General features: G+C 34.9%; 3 protein-coding genes across 7 annotated transcripts; 2 read left to right on the top strand and 1 right to left on the bottom strand.

Annotated features, from left to right (window-relative positions):
- The first annotated feature begins 1,740 nt into the window (after positions 1–1,740).
- LOC104093374 (uncharacterized) lies at positions 1,741–6,492 on the top strand. Its single transcript, XM_009599103.4, has 4 exons — positions 1,741–2,162; positions 4,169–4,303; positions 5,589–5,675; positions 6,086–6,492. The coding sequence occupies exons 1-4, from the start codon at positions 1,962–1,964 to the stop codon at positions 6,242–6,244; spliced, it is 582 nt and encodes a 193-aa protein (XP_009597398.1). The 5' UTR covers positions 1,741–1,961; the 3' UTR covers positions 6,245–6,492.
- A 2,527-nt stretch (positions 6,493–9,019) lies between these two features.
- On the top strand, positions 9,020–14,625 carry LOC104093375 (transcription factor VOZ1). 4 transcript variants are annotated; one of them, XM_018769851.3, is made up of 5 exons: positions 9,020–9,247; positions 9,985–10,246; positions 11,370–11,576; positions 13,039–13,555; positions 13,647–14,625. In XM_018769851.3, the coding sequence occupies exons 2-5, from the start codon at positions 10,019–10,021 to the stop codon at positions 14,198–14,200; spliced, it is 1,506 nt and encodes a 501-aa protein (XP_018625367.1). In that variant the 5' UTR covers positions 9,020–9,247; positions 9,985–10,018; the 3' UTR covers positions 14,201–14,625. The 4 variants fall into 4 exon arrangements, with proteins under 4 accessions (XP_018625367.1, XP_009597399.1, XP_018625369.1 ...); XM_009599104.4 differs by having other exon boundaries at positions 9,023–9,247; positions 11,442–11,576; positions 13,647–14,564; XM_018769853.3 differs by lacking the exon at positions 9,020–9,247 and adding an exon at positions 9,331–9,461.
- A 2,386-nt stretch (positions 14,626–17,011) lies between these two features.
- On the bottom strand, positions 17,012–21,051 carry LOC104093377 (transcription elongation factor 1 homolog). Of its 2 annotated transcripts, none has more exons than XM_009599107.4 (6): positions 20,942–21,051; positions 20,804–20,849; positions 19,414–19,537; positions 18,930–19,000; positions 17,702–17,723; positions 17,012–17,503 (listed from the first exon to the last, which is right to left on the bottom strand). In XM_009599107.4, exons 3-6 carry the CDS (start codon positions 19,524–19,526, stop codon positions 17,419–17,421), a joined length of 291 nt encoding a protein of 96 aa, XP_009597402.1. In that variant the 5' UTR covers positions 19,527–19,537; positions 20,804–20,849; positions 20,942–21,051; the 3' UTR covers positions 17,012–17,418. The 2 variants fall into 2 exon arrangements, with proteins under 2 accessions (XP_009597402.1, XP_009597403.1); XM_009599108.4 differs by having other exon boundaries at positions 19,414–19,567; positions 20,942–21,035.
- Between the last annotated feature and the right edge of the window lie 2,257 nt (positions 21,052–23,308).

The raw sequence follows: 23,308 nt of genomic DNA, 5'->3' as shown, positions 1-23,308 counted from the left end.
TTTTTGAAATTTGAAAAACTTGGCCAAATCAAAATTAAGAAATAACCGAGAAACTAAAAATATTACTCTATTTATACCAATTTATTTGACACTTTTTTCTTTCTCGTAAGTTCAAAAAAGAATTACACATTTTTATATTAAGTAGCAATTCAATTTTAAATTTTTCCTTTTATCTCTTAACGAGATAATTTCTAAGCAAACTTCATTTGTAACCATCCGGAAAAAATTAATTGCAATAGGTAGCCACAAAATAAATCATACAATTAATAGCCCAAAACTAATTACAAGGGCTGGCCCAAAACTATTCTTGCTCCGTTTATCTCTTGGGCGTATGATTTTCACGGTAAGAAAATACTTTCTCCAACTAAAAGGAATTTTCTAGTGATTTTTTGGGATGCTTGATTTATCATTGCCAAATTGGTACTGGTCAAGAAATATTTTTTTAGTTAACCACGATTTAAGGGGTGATTTTACTCAAAACAAATATTGAACCCTTATATTTAGAAATGGACACAGGTGATAAACATAAACGCGTACTTGGCAAACTGGAGGACGCTGTAATGAAGGGAGCCTAACAAATGGGTTAATTTCCTTATTGATTTAACTTGGTTAACAAGTTTATTAACAGCATACCATTCTACCCATTGGACACCCACAAATAGCGGGTTAATTTGCAAGTAAGTTAGCGTTCAACCCGACCTAACAAGTAGTTAGGGCATAGGGAGGCCTAGAATTTGGAAGAGAACAGTGGTAAAGCATAATTAAGCTTCTGAGTATCTGATTACATATTATTTAACTTATATGTACTGTAAAAAACACATACCATATCAATGCATTTTAGCCCACTGATCTAATTTTTCAAGTGTCACTATACAAATATATACTAAATAGACTGTCCCTACACAATTTATATACAATAGACTGTCATTATACAAAATATATACAAAATATACTGTCACTATACAAAATATATACTAAATAGACTATCACTATACAAAAAATATATAAATTAGACTGTCACTATACAAAAAATATACAAAATAGACTATCACTAATATACTAAATAGACTGCCACGGTATAATTTATATACAATAGACTGTCACTATACAAAATATATACAAAATAGACTGTCATTATACAAAATACATACTAAATAGACTGTCATTATACAAAAAATATACAAAATAGACTGTCGCTATACAAAAAATATACAAAATAGACAATTCGGGCTATTAGATGTAATATATTTGGGCTGGAGGATCATTTCGTGTCAATGGGGAAAACATGGGCTATTAAAATTTTGGGGGGCTATAGAGGGTAGTTCTCTCCAAATTTCGGTGATTTATTTTTGACCACAAATTTTAAAAATCTTTTTTTATTTATTAAATTTCATTAGTCAAAGATATTCACATAAATTGAGTCAAAATGAGTATTATAGCCTGTTTGACTAAGTTTCTTTGTTGAAGTGTTTGGTCAAGCTTTTAGAGGAAAAAGTGCTTTTGAGTAGAAGTAGATCCAAATCAGAAAAAAATAAATTCTGTCCAAAAGGACTTTATTGAAAAGTACATATGAAAAAAGTACACTTTAAAACAGTTTTTCGCATCTTGATCAAACAATAATTGTCGTTCAAGAAAGTACTCTTGCAGCCAAACGGTCTACTAATTTGACCCTAATATTAATGCATTTCCTCTAAACTGCCTTTTACAATTTACACAGAGATCATCATCCAAAAAACCACTTTCGAATTTCCACAACTAACCTTCCGCACAAGTTGGTGGAAAAAAAAAAAGAGAAGGAAACCTTCCTCACAAGCATTTAGCTTCTTCATCAAGAAAATGAACCTTCCGCTTCTTGGTCAATATCTTAGTTCTCAACAAACAAATAATCAGATATAAATACAGTTATATAGGTATACAAATACAAAAAAATTCTTCGAAATGATAGTCTTTACCTCTAATTGATGTCATTAAAATACCCAGATCAAGCAATTAGCGGGACAGTAACAAAGCAGAGAACACAAAAATCGAAAGTGATGGTTCTCCCATTATTGAAATTAGGGACACTTGCTTTAAAGACTTTAAGCAAACCCATTGCGGCTAGGCTCAAGAAAGAGGCTGGCTTGCACCCCAAGTTCCGTCATTTGATCATCAGCATGGCCCAGGTATGAATTAATCCAAATACATAAACCCTGCAATTATATTATGTTACTTATAAATGTCTTCTTTTTCTCTATTTAAGTTTTGTTTATCTTGTTTTCTATGTGACTGTGTTTTTGTTAGGTTGATGTCTGGATAAATCATGTGAGCTTTAAACTAGTTGATGGCGATTATATGAATCTTCTGGATTCATCATAATTAAACCAATTTAAAGCAACCTATTGCAATCCTTGTTTTCAGGGGCTCATCTGAACCCAGTGTATTAAAATGCACTAAGTACCAATAATAAATTTTGAAACCAATTAAATTAAATGTAGAAATGGTAGAATCCTGAACTCGAACCCATAATGCTCTTTGCCCAGTCTTGGGTCAATTGTTTTTCGCAACACTCAAATAAGAGGAGTTGGGTAGATGATTTTGTGTGTTAATGTTATTTTGTCTTATCGTAATTCCAATTCTGGTTTGTCCAATTAAATTCTCGTGGTCTTTGTCTTGGTTGGTCTTGAGTTGCTCACCAATCAAGGAATTGTATGAAAGAGCTCAAAATGTAGACCATATGTCTCGTGTGTGAGCCATGAGAAAGGAGTCAATTTTGGTTGGGAGTGCTTTATCGCCAAATTGGTACTTCCTGCCACGAATCTGGAGTAGTTTGGCCGCAAAGCAGGTATCGAACACCGATTGAGAAACAAATAAATAAATAAAAAAGCAAAATGTCGTAGAATTATGTAATTTTGCTGTTAAATTGGCGAGGACTTATAGATTCTAGTTTTGTTCTAACGTGACATTCAATTATTTATAGTAGAATTGTTGGGGGACTTACCAAGGTGACATTCAATTGGTGGTGATCCACATTTGGCTTTGCCAAAAGGTGGATCATTTTATTTCCTGTGCTGGGGAGGTTGCAGGTAACCAGGTGGAATTCTCAGGTTGCGTGAAAGCAAAGAAAAAAAGGTTGTCATTTTAGAGGGCTTAATGTGTCAACACGTGGAAGATTGTCTTGCACAGGTCAACCAAGAGGATATTTTTGTTCCATGTCATCATAACCTCTCACTGTCTAGCTATGAGTCGAGTTGCATAATGAAAGGGATTTTTGAAGAGGGTATAAGTTCCTCGATTTTTAATTTGGTAGTATGATCACTGGATACAAGTTTTAGTTTAGAAGAGTGTGTCCATTTCCTAAAGTTGGGTGGCTGCTCTTTGCTGGAGCCATACATTGAGTAATGGTCTCAAATTGACAAGAACATAGATGTGTCATGTGCTGGCTTTCAAATGTTGGCAAGTCTCTTCTCGAGTATTCTAGTAGTATAGAGGCATACAATTGCAATAAGTCGCTGCAAGAGTGCAAATCTTATTGTCGTCTTCCTCTCCAACTTTACGATATTATTCTAGCAAAAGCTAGTGATTAGCTGACAGTATTGTATCTCGGCTAAGGGGCCGACTCCACTATTTAAGATTGTCGAAGCAAGGGCATGATTGCTCTGTTAGAAAGACTACCCGCTTCTTATAACATACTTACAATTGACTGCTACTAATTTTATATGGAAGAAAATGTGAAAACAAAATATGATCTAGACATTGACAGGAACATATTAACAACAGTGACTAGCAGATTATTGTGTGTCCTAAGGTGCTTGCGGTATCTCCATTAAGGGACTCTCTGTCTTAGATGATTTTACTGAATAAGTCTCACTTTTGTGGTTAATTCTGTCTTGTATTATAGTTCATGAGTTTATCTGCAGTTGTTTATATACGTAGTTCTTGTTGCAAAATAGCAGTTCATTTCACATGTTTCTTTTCCCTTACCTCTTCACGTGGTTACACATGCATCACTCTCTAAATATTTTCTAGATATGTTTCAATACATATGCCCATATCGCGTTTCAGATGTGAATACTCTAGTAGCCTTCACTCTTTCAGAAAGTTATTCTCCACTTCTGCCTTTACTTTGACTTGTTAAGAGTTTCTCCTAATATACATCATTTTTTTTCATTACATCCATTGCTGAAACTAGGCGAATCACCGAATGACGACAACCATGCAAAGACGGCTTTATGGCCATGCAACTGATGTTGGAATACGACCTTTAAATGAAGAGAAAGCCGTTCAAGCAGCTGTTGATCTTCTGGGGGAATTTTTTGTTTTCTCGGTATTGTTTATTTTCCCACTTGATTTTTGCAATAATGTTTGCATAGTTAGCTACCCTGATTCTTATCTATTACATGTGTTAATTTTTGTGAAAGTGCAGACAAGCGTTGCTAAGCATCGAATGATACAAATTTTAAGCATGTAAAACTTGATATGTTTTCCCTAGATACCCCAAAAACAAAAAAGGAAACATGTTATGTTATTTTTGTCAATTAAGGTAGAATCCATGATTTCTAGATTAGCATTCATTTGGAAATATTTTTTCTTGTTGATAGTCCACTTAAATCTCAAAGTCCATGATCAATAACATTTATCTGCCATAAGTGCGAGAATTGCCTAGTCCAACAGAACCACTAAATCCTTCTGTGTAAAAATCCATTTACCCTTAATGCACAGGCTTATAACACTTGTCTTCCATTGATGTGTGCGACTTGCCTAGACCAATATGACTTCTAAATCTTTCTCTGTACAACTTCCCTAATGTTGATTCTACCAGAAAGCCAGCTGCTAGTACAGAAGGCACAAAGAGCCAAGAGACAAATACCACCTTGTTTAGGAATTCCTCATATCTCAATATACATAGCAAGCTTCGTGCATGTGCACAATATCTGAGTCTTGATAATTATAGCATTATTGCTTTGGCTAATTTGCTTCATTTAAAGTCTCAGCAATCTGTGATGGCAATACAGGTTTGAAGGTCAGAGTTGCCTATGCTATTTCATGCATGTAATATTTAGATTCTCTACATTGCGTTCTTGCAACATTTTTTTTCTTATGGATAAAGCTATTGAAAGGCCCTATGACAGAGAACTTTTTTAATTCCAAGATAGCATATGGAATAGGCATTTTTGAAACTACAGTAAAATAAGGCTTGGGAAGTTTTTAGGATTTTTTTTGAGTGTTTCTTGAAGTATTAGCATTTCAATGAATGATCGGTTTTATCTACTTGCTTACTCAAAATAATTTGTTCAATAACCGCACTAAGTTCTTGAAAACAAAAAGCCCGCAAGTCCTGACAATTTTGATGTCTTGTACTTGCTGGCACAGTAAGAGTTGGCGCAAGGGTAATAGTTGCCGCCTTATGACTAGGAGGTTACATTTTTTTTTGGGTCTATTTCTGTTCAGTAGCATCAAACCACACACATGAATAATCTCTAAGGGCATCATTTCTGTCTTCAATCTCTTGAAACTTGTAGCCAACTTTAATCCTTGAAATGTGACCTGCCTTCCATCTACTTCCAGTGCATCTTCTATTCTTTCTGCAACTTATGCAATTTGCTGAACAGGTCGCAGTTGCTGCTCTTGTATTTGAGGTGCAGAGAAGTGCTCGGTCAGAGGCTAAGAAGGAGGAACTTCGTAGGCAAGAAATGGAGGTAGTCCTACCATATTCTTCTTATTTTCCTCTTAACAAACTCTTTAGTATGGTTCATCTATTATCTAATCTTCAAGCTTGACTGTTTCATTTTCACTCTAAAGTATGTAACATTGTCCTCTTGATTTTTCTCTTAAATATGTACATTATCATCTCTCTCTGAAGTTTCGCCTTTTAAATTCCATCTAAATCTGATTGCCTTGGATGACGATAACGTGCATTAGTCTGTTCGATTTATCTCTACAAATTTAAGGGGGGGGGGGGGGGGGGTTATTCAATAGAAGTATGTTCGCTTTACATTCTACCTAGGCGGAAATTCAAAAACTCTCTTATTTCGGATAAGAACCTGCAGACCATTTATCCGTAGATATGTGTTCAAGTTATATTTCAGTTCAAACTGGTGTATTTCAGAAATTGAGGCAACGAGATGAAGCATTGGAAAAGGAGATGGAGGGCCTCAAAAGCAAAATTCAAGAGCTAGAACAGCTAGCAAGGGAAAAAGGACTTGCTGGTATGTTCAATCTCAGACATCCTCATGTTAAAGAAGGCAAGACAGCAACACCAGCATGATCTGTTTGCTCAGTTTTGGCTAACAATTGGAATCATATTGTTCCCTTTCAGTCTTTAGATCAAAGTCCTATTTGACTATTTCAAGGAATGCGCGGTCTAAGCTTCTTGCCAACTCACTGTAAATAAAGTTAAATTTTGAACCAGCCATTGTTGTTAAGAACTTTAGATGTTGAATTTGCCATTTTAGAGCTTCATGTGTTCCACTCCATGTTACATTTGGTGGAAGTAGCCTAAATTTTGCTGTGCAACCTTCGTCTCGTGCCATGTTCTACTTAATTTACATTCATCCACCTGACCAAATAGAAAAGTTGTTGCTTGACGACACACGCTTAAGAAACTTATCATTTGCTTATAGAATAAAGGGGAACCTTGGAGCAACAGTCAAGTTGTCTCTATGTGACCTATAGGTTACGGATTCGAGTCATGGAATCAGCCACTGATGCTTATATCAGCGTAGGTTGCCTACATCACACCCCTTGGGGTGCGGCCCTTCCCCGAACCCTGCATGAACGCGGGATGTTTTGTGCACGAGACTGCCCACTTCAACCAGCATCTGATGTCGATGCTAGTGAAAAGTATGTGCAGATGCTCCTTATCTGCAAAAATTATTTTAGATTGCAAATATCAGTATTGATCCTTTAATACAGTTCAATTCCAAAGGGGAGCATCAAGAATTGACTATAGGGAATCTTGAAAATGATAATGGAGTGTACCCTTTATGCCTTCCTTGCCTTGTTCTTTCTCTTTTAATTTATTCACCCACAAAAAGGCCTTTCTGCTGATGGATCTGGATGCTGCTCATATAAAGGCTACATATTCTAATTTGGGTGACAAAAAGGACCAATCTCTTAGTTCCACATCATCAAAAAGAGTCCTATTATGCACTTTGGTTCTTGATGAAAAGTGTCATGGGAATCAATTTTCTTTGATTTAGTGATATTGCAGCCCTTCAAGATTGCGAGAGTGATCCTGGAGCAACGGTAAAGTTGTTTTCGTGTGACCTATAGGTCACGGGTTCGAGCCGTGGAAGCAGCCACTAATGCTTGCATTATGGTAGGTTGTCTATATCACATCCTTAGGGGCGCGGCCCTTCCCGGATCCCGCGTGAATACGGAATGCTTCGTGCACCGTGTAGCCCTTCGAGATTGCATTTGAAACAACTAGCAAAACTTATTCCCTTGCTTATAATAAGGCTGTGTCAAGGAATCTGTCCAACTTGGTAATAAACTTATTCCCTTGCTTATTCCCTGACTGATAGAAGCCTTCTTTTGCTTATCCAAGAGAAAGATGAAAAAATCTTAATCAGACTCGATGTTTATACTGAATTATATCAATTCACAATAGTTAAGTGATAAATTTAGGGGAGAATACGTATTGATTAATCATTGTTAGGCGACGGATGGCTATATAAAATAAATATATCATCCATTCATTAGTTTATTGTAAATTTATCATGTGTTTTTTTTTTTTATATATATATATATATATTTTTATTTTTTTTTATTTATTTTTTTTTTTTTGAGAGAGATTGTCATCTGCATTAAGAAAGGAATTGACATTCCAATAACAGGAGTACGAATCTCACCATGAGATTGTAGACCTCAAACTTCATATTCCGAACATGATTCTAATTTTGTCCTTACCCCTAGCCAATGTAACTCTACTCCAGCCACGAATCTCCACCCCCCCCCCCCCAAAAAAAAAAAAAAAAAAAAACCCCTAGGCCTGTCCCTTTGCCTGCCATCCCTTATCTAAATCTATTCTTATGTTTCCCTTATATTGGAAAATCAGACTATTTTAGAACCAAGTATCATCAAAATATAGAGTGCCAATACAAATTTTAGAATAACACATGAGTAATTAAACAGTCACCTATTCATGTGATAAGGATGAGGAAACAATTGAGGGGTGCAATAACATTCTTGGGGTCTTTTTCATACTTTACCAAAGGTCTCCGATTCGAAACATAGAGCATGTGGCCGTCCAATATGTTAAATCTGCTTATACAATCTAATTTTTTTTTTGCGTGTTTATTATTTATATTTTAAATTCCTTTAGTGAAAATAAATATTGAAAAAATAATATTGTGTAGATTCTATAAAATAATACTGTCTAATATATGTACGTACGTGTATATAATTTATGTATGTTATATACAAAAAAATATAAATTTATATACTTTTATGGACGAAATTCAAAAATAGCCGGATTTACAAGTGGTAATTAAAAAATAGCCAAAGTTTCAAAAGTAATCGAAATTTAGCCACTTTTCATGTAAAGATAAATTTGAACGAAGACACTATTCAAAATCCGAAAAAATATTCCAACATAATATACTGGAGTTCCAGTATATTATACTGAAACTCTAGTATATTCTTACACAAATGCTCCAATTTCCAGTATATTATGCTGGAACTTTCCGCGTGTTGGAGTTCCAGCATAATATGCTGGAAGTTCATACACATGTGCACCACTATCCAGTATATTATGCTGGACCGGTGTGTGTTACAGCAAAATAGTGGCTATTTTTTAATGACTTTGCAAACGCTGACTATTTTTGAATTACCAATCCGAAAACTGACTAGCCGGTGCTATATTTACTACTTTTAAAGCTACTGAATATAAATAATTTTGGCCCCAAGCTAAAAGTGATATTTGCCCCCAAAATATTGGTTCCGGTTTAAACTCTAAACAAGAAAAGTAGGTTGGTGGGTATAAAAGGAAATTCAAAAAAGCAAAGCATATATCCCCTCCTCTCATGCTTTTGCCGCGTACACATGAATTGTCATCAGATTGTTGCTTTTTATTCTTTAGGTATTTGATACAAACCACTAACCAGTCTTCTGCTTCTAGTTCTAACACATAAATCTCAAATCAAAATTCCAACAATTAACATAAGCAAAAAATCCCTACTATAGAAAGAGGCCTAGCCATCTCACTCTCTCTTTACTCTTTTCTATCTTCACCTACATTCGTTCTTCTCTACCCAAGAACCGCTAACAGGTATACTCCACCCCCCCCCCCCCCCACCCAAACACCCATTTCCATTTTGTTTTCTGCTTTTTGTGCTTTATATATTCATAACTTTGAGTAGAATCTGATGCTGCAATTGTTTTTAAATTCCAAAATTAGGGGTTTGTAAGTTATTGTTTCCACATCAAGATCGTGTAGCTTTCTTGGGGTTTAGTAGAATCCAGTTTTCTTGCTCATTTTGAAGGTTTTAGTACTTGGGTACTCGTTCATTACTGATTTGGGTTTTTTTTTGGAAATTTTGTTTGTGTCATAATTGGGCTCCTTTTGGTGCTTGTGAGAAATACTTGATTTTGACTAGAAATTAGTGTTTGAATTTTAGTACTGCGTTTTATTGGAGGCAGATCCATGATTTGAACTTTATGGTTCTGGATTCTAGGACAACTACCTCGATTGTTAGTAACTGAATTTAATTTTTGTACATATTTAATAAATTTCTTAACATGTCATATACACGATTTGGGCCGAAGCTGCTAGGTTCTGCCGAACCCATATCTTAAAAGCCTACATCCGCCCCTACGGTTGATGGTGAATTTTGGGTTTTGTGGTCTTTTTTCCGCTTGAGGTATTGGTTTTCTAACAGGAAATTAATACCGATATCTTGTTTGTTACTTTTGGCTTAGGTTTTGTGCTGGGTATGTATTTTAAGAGAAATTGAGAACATAATAGGATTTTTAGAGCCAAGTATATTTACTTGTTGGTTTTTGCAGGTGAGAAGTTGAGGGTATTGTTCTGTTTGATTGGATGAGGAAGCTTTCGAAGAGGGGTGCGTGCAAGTCCGCATCGCACCAGCTCTTCAAGGACAGGGCAAAGAACCGTGTCGATGATCTGCAAGGTGTGTTAACTAATCTACAATCTGCAAGGAAGGAAAGCCGAAGTTATGATGTTGGGTTGCTTGAAGAGCAAGTCCACCAAATGCTGCGTGAATGGAAAGCTGAGCTCAATGAGCCATCCCCGGCTTCTTCTTTGCAGGCAAGAACAAATACTTATGCCCTTTTATGTCCTAGTACCCCAAGAGTTTTTACACTTTTGTACCTGTCCATTGTGCGCACATTACAATCACAATAACGATGCCTCTCTCCTAAACGAGTTGGGTCGGCTATATGAATCCTCACTGACCATATCTCTTCATTTAAATTCATCGTAGGCAACATTTTACAAAATAAAAACAAAAATAAAATATACTAGAAGTTCTCATTATTTTACTCTTATACAGGTGTGTGCATCGCCAAGAAATTCTTCTTGCATGTTGACATATCTTCTTATATGTAAGCTTGTGTTTTTAATCTGGGTGGGCATAAAATCCGAAAAATCGAATTCCGAACCGGACCGAATTAATTCGGTATTTCGGTATCGGTTTATTCGGTATTTCGGTATAATTCAGTCCTATACTACCCATCGGCCTAGCCCAAAATTTTAAACGCCTAACCCAATAAGACTAAGCCCAGTCCCTTACTATCTTTCCGTTGTTTCCCAGCCTAACCCAATCTGGCGTCTGTTTAGTGCTGCCTCAAAGCAGCTCAGCTTGCGAATGGAGATGAAAATCGTTCTCTTAATCAGAACTAAGAACTTGTGCTTCGAAAACTTTCTCAACTGGAGCAATATATGTTACTCTTAATTAAGATTTGGTTCGCTTTATGACAAGCTTTCTCTGCCCAAGCCCAACTGTTTGCTAGTGCAATGAAATGATAAGTTTTTTCAACTATATATATGCGGTTTCCAAGGCCAGTGCCACTTCTTGTCACGTTAGATGGAGACGGTGCGATACCGAAACTGTACCGAACCAAACAAGAAAGTACCGAACCGTACCGAACTACTTTGGTACGGTATTTGGTATGCACAATTGATATACCAAACCATAATTCATAAATACCGTACCGAAGTACCGAACGCCCCTATTTTTAATGATGTTGTATCTTGACGCATGCTTGAGCACATGGTTATAGAAAATTTAGGTTTATAACAAGTTGCAAATCAGTCTTACTGTGTTAATCAAAAGACAGTATTTATGAGTATAGTAGGCTATGTGTGAACTTATGTTTCCTGTCTTCGTTTTTGGTAGATTCGTTAATGTAAATGTAATATTGTTAAGTAGGCTTCTGTCTTCAAGTATTGGTGGTGTAGAGATATACAATTACGGGTTTTACATTCATGGGGGACTCTGCAGGGAGGAAGCCTTGTTTCATCATCGGACATCTATAGACTGTTACTTGGTGAGGAAGAAGATGATGCGACCAGTGCATTAGCTGCGCCTAAGCCTGAGCCTGATGCTCAAAAAGTTAGTGTTACTGATTTTCAAGAGGTATGCATTTTACTTGTAATTTCATCTTGTGCAATTTGTTTTGGTTCTTGGATGCTTCTCCAGATTGCTCTTAGTATATATGTTAAAAAGTTTCCCAGCAGTAGCTGGTTTTTTCTTCCATGCCATTTTGATTTAAGGAGTTTCACCACCTCACTAGATATCACTTAGAGCCACATTGTGCTTCGGTTGATATATCCAGCTAATCTAGGATTTGGAAATCCTTTCCTCCATATATATCAATCAACTATATTTCAACCCAAACTAGTCAGTCTCCTGTATGATTCCTCTATATCCATTATGCACTATTCAGTTTCTTTCTAGTACTAAAAAACTTGTCTTTTAAGGCAACTTGGACACTGAGAAACTAGGGTTTTTCTAAATCTCGCACTTATCCTACACTGAGTTGGCAAAACCGGGTGCAATTTAAGTGTAACAATCAGTGTTTTTATACGCGAAAAACGCACAAAGCTACATGTTTCTTTGGGTTTGACATGAAAAGTAAAGTGCATGCATTTTTGAAGTAAAACGCACAAGTTATGAGATTTAAAAACATCAAAACTCATATGTATTTAGTACCATAATAATCAAATTGCTATTTACATAACTAATTTCAGCATTCAATGTATTATAATATAGATATTAAACCAACTTCTCAAAGTTGAGATTTAAAGAATCAATCGCTTCTTACTGGGACCACTTTACGTCTCATTGTCTGAAATGCATACTTCTTTGATGTGCATAGCTTCATTGATGAAGCGATAACCCTTTGCTTCGCTTCATCGCTTTAAGTGACAAGGCGATGGCTTTTAATTACATTGCTACCAATAACTAATCCTTAATTTCAACTTGTTGGTATTGCCTATATTTGTGTTGCGTTGTGGTGTTTAGGTGAGTTTGCATTGCTTCTAAGCGATTGTGGGTCTTTTAACACAATATTCCTTCATATGATTTTTGGTCTATCTCGTCATCCATAGCATGTTTAATCATCATAGTGTCACGCTTACAAACCAGCGGATAATGGATATGATACTTTTGTAATCTTGTCCTTTTTCTTATGTCTGGACTTCCATCTTAACATTTGTATTTTTAAAATGCTCATCTTGGAGATATGTGGGCGCTCTAAGACCCGACATTCCCTCGTAAGTAAAATTGCTGGTCTTGTAGCCCTTCTATAGATGTCTGTCTTGACTGTTATCTTGCTTGAAGCTCTCTTAATGCTGTTGTCAGTCCAATCTTTTCTGATCTTTCCCCGTAACCATTATCCTCTACTTCATGTTTTTCATTTATGTAAATAGACTCCTGACCCTCTTTTCAGATAGTTTTTCTTGTTTTTCTCCTTTGTTGGTTGATATCTAAGAAGTTAAGATTAGGCTTTTTGCAATTTTTGGTTTTTCTGCTAGTTTAGCAAGCCTGTTAAGGTGATCAATTAAATCTTACCTGTTAAGCAATTTGTTTGCTGTAGGGTTTCAATGCAACTCAGGTGCTGCATGAGCAAGGTTTCCAGTTGGTTGATCAATGCAAAGGCTTGCCTTCAGTGGTTAACAGTGCGGGAATTAACAATCTTGGCATTGCAACCCAATTGGATTACCATTCCTTTGATTTGCATCAAGAATACGATCAGCAGTACTTACCTGGATTTGATGCTCTAAATCTTTGCCTAGAGGATGCTTTGCCTCCTATTCATATTAGTCCTCCAGCCTCTGCTTTCCTGGGGCCGAAATGTGCACTCTGGGATTGCCCCCGACCTGCAATGGGGTCAGACTGGTGTCAGAAATCTCAAGACTACTGCAGTGACTATCATGCTTCTCTTGCACCTAATGAAGGTTATCTCGGCAGGCCTCCAGTTGTTCGGCCAATGGGTATTGGCTTAAAAGATAACTTGCTTTTTCAAGCTCTTGGTGCAAAAGCACATGGAAAAGATGTTGGTGTTCCTGAGTGCGAGGGTGCTGCCACGGCAAAGTCCCCCTGGAATGCACCCGGTAAGAGTTTTGTGGCATTTCTTTATTCTCATAGCCGGATTTTCTTTATTTGTTAAATCTGATATCTGTTGGTTTGCTTATGCTTCTGCAGAGCTCTTTGATCTGAAAGTTGTTGAAGGTGAAACAATTAGGGAGTGGCTTTTCTTTGATAAGCCTCGACGAGCGTTTGAAAGTGGAAACAGAAAGCAGAGGTCATTGCCGGATTATAATGGACGGGGTTGGCATGAGTCAAGGAAGCAAATGATGAATGAATTTGGAGGGCTGAAAAGGTCCTACTACATGGATCCACAACCGATGAAAAATCTGGAATGGCATCTTTACGAGTATGAGATTAACAAGTACGATGCATGTGCCTTGTACAGATTGGAACTGAAACTTGTTGATGGGAAAAAAATCCCCAAAGGGAAGGTAACCAATGTATCTGTTTCTGATTTGCAAAAGCAAATGGGAAGACTTACTGCTGAATTTCCTTTGGACAACAAGCGAACTGTTAAGGGCAGATCAAAGGCTGCTAGTTTGAAGAATGTGGGAAACATTCAAGCTGCTCCAATTCCAATGGTTCTAACTTGTGAAGGGTTTGATTATGGGACCGGCGAATCTTATGACTATCTTGTAGACGATTTGGATGGCTACTTCATTACCTAATTAGATGCATGCATCGATGCTTTTCAAACAAGAGGCTTTTCGCCTGTGTATTATACACCAGTTTTATCTTAGACTCAAAAATCATGTTGGTGGGCAAGTTGCTCGGCTTCTGCTTACTTATTTAGTCAGGGCCAACGGGATGCCTCCCATTTCCATGGGCTTGTGGTCAATTTTTCATTGTCATCTGAGACGCGGTCTCATCTAATTATGGAGCACATTTTACTGCTTGAAAATGAAAACCCAATTTACTTGGTATTCTCATTTACATATTTTGGAGCCAAGTTGACACTAAATGTATTGATGTTATATTGTCAGACTTGGTGACCACATGTAAATGGTAATTTGTAATTGTCATTTTCTTCAAGATCTGCTGCTATTTTACATGGTTACATTGTAGGTATGATTAAATGCATGGTTTGAGGCTCTATTTGGTGTAAAACATTATTTGAAGCCCAATCAGGCAATCAGATACATGTTCTTATGTACTTTTTTGGTAACTATGTTCTTGTAGGCCTACACTCAAGTAGAAGACAATTCGTTTCCTTTTTCTTCTGAAAACAAGATTGATATCTAGATTTTAAATTCTAATCTTAATCCATCTAGATTTGATTTTAAGTGTATCTATCTTGAATGGTTATTTGATTAGCTTTATAACCATGTTCAGCATAAGAGTTTGGTCTAATCTTAGTCCTTGTATTGGACTTTTTTTGTCCTTGTATAGGACTTTGGCAGTGCATAAGCTCGTTTGGTTGCTGGTTAGAGTTATGTAGGGATTAATAATGCATGGATTAGTTATGCAGGATTTTGTTATGCATGGTTTAATTATGAAGGGATTAGTTGTGTAAAGATTAGTAATGCATGGTTTACGAATTTATAGATTGTAATGTAGAGATTATTTTTGTTAAATATTTACTTTATTTTAATTATAAAAGTTGTAGTTTAAAATAAATATGAGGGTTTTTTTGGTCATTTGATTGCTTAATCCATACATTACTAATACATATATTAGTTATTTCACATTCTACTTTGCATAAATAATACATTTTGTCGTAACTTATCCATGTATTACTTATACCCCCAATGGAAAAAGCAACCAAACATTACATTAGTTATGGTGGCTTTTGTACAAAGTAACTAAAAACTACTAAATATGGTATTGGTTATGTTACTCCTAATAAATGAATAATTTACCCTGTTAATACTACTGCTAAATGATTGCAAAAGTTTGATTTTAGGGTCAGTCGGGACACTTAATATGCTAGCATTTCTTGCAAATTTCCTTCAATACACTCCCTTCATTATTTGTTAAGCCTGTTGTTCAAAGACATAGGGGAATCGTACTATAAGCTAAAGGGAACTTTACATAACTGTCACAATTTAAAAGAAATATAATAAATTCTTAATATATATATATATATATATATATATATATATATATAGACGTTATAAATACACATCCAAAAGAAGGCATCTTAAAATGGCACTTGACTATACAAAAGAAGAATTAAGATGGCATATAAATATATGCCATCTTATATCTTAAAATATATCTTAAAATATAATTAAGATGACATATGAATATACAAAAGAAGAAATATATATACGTTAATCCAAAAGAAATATAATTAAGATGGCATATAAATATACAATATATATATATCCTGAATTAAAATGGCACTTGACATATAAAATATATTTAAAATATACATTAAAAATACATCTTAAAATAAGATGGCACTTCACAAATAAATATACAAAAATTATATACATAAAAATATATTTTGAATTAAAGTGATACTTGATATACAAAGTATAAAAGACGTATAAATCAATACATCTTGAATTTAGGTGGCATTCACATATGAATTAGATTTTCAAAAATGGAGTGAAGAGATAAATGTTGGAAAGGGAGAATGGAGATGGACAAAAAAAATATTCTCGTGATTAGTGAGTCAGTTAACTTATTAAATGTTGACCATCATTTTTATATTATGCTAATAATGAAAAAAAAGTACTCTTTATGGAATAAATAATAAATGATGCTATTTTAAAAAAAAATAATAATTAAAAAAGGATCAAGCGTGTATAAAAACTCAATAATGGTAATTTCTCGTTTCAAAAGGACATGTTATGTTGTTACATTCTTGGCGCATATTTGCTGTGGAAAAAGCTGCAACCTCTTAAAGTTAGATATGGTTAACATGCAACAAAACAATCCCAGATTTGAACAGATTACCCTGTAATCATTGGTTAAACACTGTCAACTTGTAATCACATTTCGACTTGTAAGTGAGATCGTATCCATGGCAGTGGAGTTTAATGCTTTCCTTTTTGTACCAAACTGATACGCATATTTTTAGTGGTGTTAGATATCCTCTACTTGTTTGGGACTAGGGATAGCAAACGGGCGAGTCGGGTTGGATATAAAACTGGTCGAAAATGGAGAATGCAAAAAAGAATAAATTATCCAACCCGATCTATATTCAATACAAATAAAAAATGAGTTAACCAACAGATAATATGAATATGATTATTTTTTCGAGAATCCAATCTCCCAAACTTGAAGAACCCCCAATTTGAGTCTCTACAAATATAAAAGTTAAACTCATTAATTATCCATTGTTTAAATAAATAATATGAATCTTATCCATATCTGATCCATTTTTAAAAAGTTCATTAACCAACCTATTTTATGGATGGATAACTGCTTTCTTATCTATTTTGCCACCACTATTTGGACAAAGACTTGTTGTTATTATTCTACCTGTTTTATATATATATATATATATATATATATATATATATATACTATTGTTTCTTTAAAAAGATTATTTATTCACATATATATGGAACACTTCAAAAGAGGTATCCATTTACAGCCCTTACTAAGGGTAATGAAGGGCTTAACATGTACCTAGGCATCATGTAATAGGAGAAATAAACCTACTTAACATTAGGCTCACATCATTAAGCCAATCTCATATAGACAGCTATAATTGCAGGAGCAAAACATAAAGAAGATAGCAACTGACTCTGTTTCAAACAATTTGGACATAGAAAGCCTCTTAAATGGAGCTACTTATTGGACTCCATTAGGCCTGGATAAGTTTAGGTTCTTCTTAGGCACTGCGATGAATAATTGCCAAAATTGAAGTCAAGCTTAAAGCAGCTTTAAATCATTTCTGGCTACTCAACAGTCTGCACAATCTTGAAGCAGATCATTCATTAGGATCTAACTTGTAGGAAACATCATCTTCTTCGTAGTTGTTGACTCGTTCACACTCGTCAATCCATTCACTATATCTGAGAAGAGGAAAGAATAACAGAAGCGGATTTAGAATTCACAGTAAATCCGTGCGAAGTTAGTATAGTAGTATGTACTACTTAAAATGGTTCAACTCTATATAATTTCAAGCTGAAGGTAGCGGGGGTTGCCACAGCCACGGCTAACATACTACATCCACCACTGAAGTAATCAAAGGCAAGGTTAGGTGCACTTACATATCAATAGGCTCTGTTAGTGCTGCAAGGAGAAAAACACAAAAAAAAACTTGTTAACCAACTCAGTACATCCAAATGGAAATTTCCGACATCAATTGAATGTTTAATTTGTTAGGAAGCTATACTTGTGTATGCAGGTGAGCAGGTCTTAAATGAGACATTAAACGGGTAAAGATTAAGACAAATGCAGGCAAAGGGCAACATCTTTTGTCAACATAAACTCGGCTTAACATAAGCGAATGCAATTTGCAGTTTATCTGACAGAAAGCCGATCCTTCAATTCACCTTAGGCCAAGGGGTGTCACGTGACACCACTTTGGTCGGAAAATTTTACTAAATATGTATATATAATTAAAAAGCAAAAATAAAAACGAGAATAAATAACGTGACACCACTTGGCACAAATAATTGTGTAGCTCTTTCGGCTAGGCGCCTCAGTTTTCCAGTAGAGGTTGTGGATTTGAAGCTTGGAAGCTTCATTTATTATTTCGAAATTTTTGTCCCTCATTTACAGAACAGATTACATTGTGTCGAGCAGGGTTCGAACCGTTGACCTCTTAGAAGATAACAAAACGTCTAGCCATTTGATCATGAGTCACTTTTGTGAACTCTAGTGTCAATAATTATTTAAACTAGTTGAAAAGGATGCTGCTGCTTCCATGATTAGTTGTTGTTATTCTTTTTCTTTTTGCTTTCATCTTCTTTCTTGCCAATGAAATTGATTCAGAACAATTTGTCAAATTAATAAATGAGGAACTTTTAGTGATTACTAGGTACTTTTTTTTTGATAATGCTTTATTAGGTACTTTATATAGAAAAAATAGTATTTAGTATTATTTCCAATGAGGTTATTTTTGAATACTTTTCAAAAAACAAACCGAAAAAAGTAGTAGTAATATACTTGAGTTGTGTTCTATTAATATGATTCAAAGTGTGTTCTTTTTTTATATATGATGTTGTTAGTAGTGTTTTGTTTATTTGTTCACTTCTAAAGTATGACACCGCTTACGAAAAATCCTGTTGATGCCACTGATTGAACACATCGATAAAGATTACTCTAATAAGCTAGTCGCCTAGTCCCATTTCTCTGACTAATCTTTCATGAACATTACAAGTTACGCATTGAATTTTTCAGCCCCGTGGTTTTAATCATCTAATCAAGTAACATAACAAAACATAGGCGTAAATAAATTAATAGATACACGAGAAAACAAATGTCCAGATATACCTGTGACAGTGGTGCTGAAGCTCTCTTGGCAGATCCTGCAATTTGCCTCGCCAATCAAGTTTTTCATATCACTGAATACAAGGAAGATGAACTTGTCATAAGAATGAGCCAAAAGCTACTGCAAGTTAAATTAATTGCTGGCCAAGAATGAGAAGTAATGCATGTTTTTCATGATGGGTTGAAAACTTGAAAATTTTAAAATACACCGAGAGATGCAACTCAACTCTTCCATGTAAAAACTTGCAGGTACGGCATGTATAAAGCTGGATGACGGAACTTATTACACTCCTTAGTTTTGCTGGTGGAAGAAGGGAGAAGGGGGTGACATAATTCAGCAAGACCTTTCTAAAGGACAATTTTAGGAGTTATCATCTGCATTTAACAATGTCTAAAGTGTTGAGCAGGCGGAGAGGGAAAGCTCAATCTATCCCATGCCTACACAGAAAAACAACTTGGACATGAGAATACTTTATAATTAACTTACATGCGACATTCCACGCTGGTGCCATGACTACAGAAAGGACAGCTGAAAACAGTATCAAGTTTGTCCATCCTCTTCTTTGGAGGTGGCTTTGATTTTGACTTCCTCTTTCCCATAGCTCAAGTTACTGTAAAGCGCATTGAATAACACAAGTCAGCTGCAAGAAGTCAAAAACAAATTACTAACAAGAAGTGTGGGTATTCAGCTGTTCTATATCCCATCTTAATTAATTCCATTTGATCGATTAAAACATTGAGTTTTTAAGTTTCTATAGCTCATTGCACCGAGATAGCAGCAGAAAACTAACGTAGTGCTATATTTGCAAGGAAATAGTTATATATCCAGAGTTATTTCACACATAAAACATGCCCATGCTTGTGTTTCTTCCTTACGTTTTCCCTGAAGAAAGCATAATAATGCAGCAAGATGAGAGGTCCAGCATAGAGTTATAATTGTAAGTATAATTTGCTCCATATTCCCTGAATGCAAGTTGAAAACTATACTAATTGAGACTTTGAAGAACATTCAACTTTTCAAAAATCATTCAACTTTTCAAAAATCCTACTGCAAGACATTTGAAAAAGTGCAGCAGAAGGACCTCAAATAGTTGAACTCCATTTTGAAGCCTTGTTAGAATGTCCTTTAATTAAGTCGGATGCCAGGAAATAAGCTTTCGGGAACCAAACTCCAGTAGAGAGAAAAAAAACTAGTGATTTTTTCTCATCTAGTTAAGCCTTCGTGGACAGAGTTACCCCGAAACCTGTATGGGAGGTAGCAAGTACCCGGAGGAATAGTAGAGGTGTGTGCAAGCTGCCTATCCGCTATTATCATTATAAGAAAAGAAGCTTTTGGGAACTGGACCACGACATGAAATTCCAAGCATGCGCATAAAAGTAAACAATTGATTCATAAGCTAGATAAAAAGTTTGTTCAGCAATATCAAGATGTCCTCTCTGAGCAATTTACAGCTGAAATTTGGTCATTAGTATTTAGTGAAACAGAAACAAACCAACAGATTTTTCAAGAGAAGATTTATTAGAGACAAAGGGTACTTTGGAATGACAACAAAAGGTTAATCAAACATATCAATCAACAGAGCCAGCATCTAAAGGCAGTGGATACACCTCTTAACACACACACACACACACACACACACACACACAGAGGAATACAGAGACACACATACGCAGAGACATCTTCACAACGCGCACACGCACGCGCGCACACACAGATTTTGCACGAACACACCCACGCGCGCGCGCGCACATAATTTTCTTTCAAGTTTTACATATACATATATGCAAGATCGACAAAATCAGTGATTATATGCAAATCGGGAGGTATAGAGAAAATTAACAAATTGGTTCTTTAGAAATCGGAAGAGAAATCAAACCTAAAATCGATTGAACAGCTGAGATAAAAATCGCCTTTTTTGTGATCTGCAAAATAAAAATTGAATCTTTACAAATTAAATCATAGAGAGATTGAAACTGAAATTCGATAAAAGGGTTATAGAGAAATTTGGAATTACCGCTATAGACTCGAAACCCTTGACCTCAACGAAGCTGAAAAGCAGCCATCAATTTATGGCATCGAAGGCCTTTTATCACAAATATATTTAATACTTTTATTTTCTTTGTTCTTTTTTTTTTCGCTACCTTTTTTGACCCTGTTTGTCAAAACTTTTTTTCCTAACCAAAAGTGTTTTTTTTCTCAAAGTTAAAGTTTTTGACCAAGCTTTTGAAGAAAAAAAATATATTTTTAATTAAAAGTAATTTTTAAGAAGCAGAAAAAAGTAGTTTATCATTTCAAATTAATTAGCCAAACACAAACTGTTTCTCTCCAAAAATATTTTTTAGAAAAACACTTTTAAAAAAAATACTTATCAAAATAAGCATATTTTAGAAACTTGGTCAAACAAGCTATAAGTGGTTTGGGAATACTATCAAAATACAAGATTTGTATTGGATGCATAATGTCATGGGCGGATCTACACTAATATGTATGGATTTTCGGGAACCCAGTAACTTTTGATCAAATTCTATATTTATATTAAAAAAATTATTAAATGTAAAACAATATTTATATGGAAACCAATTATAAAATGTTTTGCTGGTCCAGTGGTAAGGTGTGGAATCCAAATTGATTTTCCCATAACCCACAATGCAAGATCGTATCCCATCAGCATACTTTCCTTTTCCCCATATTTTTTGGCACAAAGATTTATGCACTTTCCCCAGTCACTTACGGCTCTTAACCTTTAACTTTAATTAAAATAATAATAACAAAGACTTCTCAAACTAAAAAGGACACAAGTCAACAACGACTAAAAAAGTTTTTTCTCAAACTTCTTTCTTCCAAATTCCAATTCAAACTTTCAAAGAAAAGTTAGGGTTTTATAATTTTACATTCCTTCTTTAATATGCTGGTTTTAACCTTTAGGATGCCACTCAAAGTTAAAAGCTGGTTTTAAATTCTTCTCTTGCTGCCACTCCAATGCAAGTTTGCAACACGTATTTCGATCTCCCTCCTCCTCTTCTTTTTTAATTGTTTTCCTCTAATACAATATTATGTGAAATAATATCTCTTAATTTTTTTATACCATTGTTATGACCATTTTTTGCAAAAGTAGTGTATTAATATACTTTAGTACTTATTGTTTTCTTTTTCAAAATTTTATAAATTTTAATTTTTTTATTTAACTTATGAAGTTGGGGTTCTAGATTTTATTTTTAAAAGGGGAGTGTATTTATTGCAAATAAAAAGAGTACAAGAAATTAAAGAAAAACTGATTTTTAAAGGTTAGTCACCGAAAGTTATTAAATTGCACCTTCAAATTGATTTAATTTTCTCTATGATTCCGTGGAAGTCAATACACATTTTGATATCTACCATTGTACTAAAGCTACGTAGATCTTGTCTATTATTAAGCCATTAATTAACTATAGTTTTTTCTTTCTTTGAAGTATTTTGCTCTCAAGAATTAATTAAAGTGCAAGCTTTGTAACATTAATGGAAAAAATAATATGTTGCAAAGTGATCTTTTGGTTAACATTCGTTACTGCAATATTTAATTTATTTCTTATGAATTGTAGGATATTTTAGTAAGAGTCAAGATGATCAAGAGATTCTTCGAGCCGCAAACCTCTTCAAATTCTACTCCTAGTTCTCTTTCACTAATCTCCCCTTCATGTCTAGTGGTTAATAATAATGTCAGTTATTACCAATCGTCATACAAAGATAATATGTTGGATTTGAATCTTCTTTAAACTGATCCTGGTGGAAGAAAACAAAATTTCAGAATATCCTTTGGTAGAATCTGGATGGAATTCTTTGGTAGAAGACGTCTCTTTATTTTGTGTCAACCATGATATTGTAATCCCCGAAATGGATATGAATTATTCTTGTGGAAAGTCGTAACGTAAGAAATCAAGTGTTACATATTCTTATCATTTGCGTGTAGAGGTTTTCTATACTGTTATTGATTTATAACTTTCGGAGCTTAACACTCGTTTTAGTGAAGTGAATATTGATCTACTTCTTGGTATGACTAGTTTGAGTCCAGATAATTCTTTTGCAAATTATTATAAAAACAAGATTATGAAATTTGCAACACACCATCCGAATGAGTTCACTAATTCTATGCTTGAGGATCTTGGTTTTGAGCTTGACATCTATATTGACTATGTGCGAGGGGAGGAAAATGAATTCTCTAACTTGAAAAGTCTTGGCGATCTTTCAGAGACATTGGTTAAAATAAATTTGCACATGACTTGGAGACTTGTTTATTTGTTTGTGAAGTTAAGTTTGATATTGCATGTCACTACTGCAACGATAGAAAGAGCTTTTTCTTCGATGAAGTACGTTAAAAGTGACTTGCGACGCAGAATTGATGATG

Source organism: Nicotiana tomentosiformis, chromosome 8, assembly GCF_000390325.3.
Source record: "Nicotiana tomentosiformis chromosome 8, ASM39032v3, whole genome shotgun sequence".
In the NCBI taxonomy this organism is placed as follows: domain Eukaryota; kingdom Viridiplantae; phylum Streptophyta; class Magnoliopsida; order Solanales; family Solanaceae; genus Nicotiana; species Nicotiana tomentosiformis.
The sequence above is the reverse complement of the archived record's forward strand: the minus strand, read 5'-3'. Positions and strand labels throughout refer to the sequence as shown.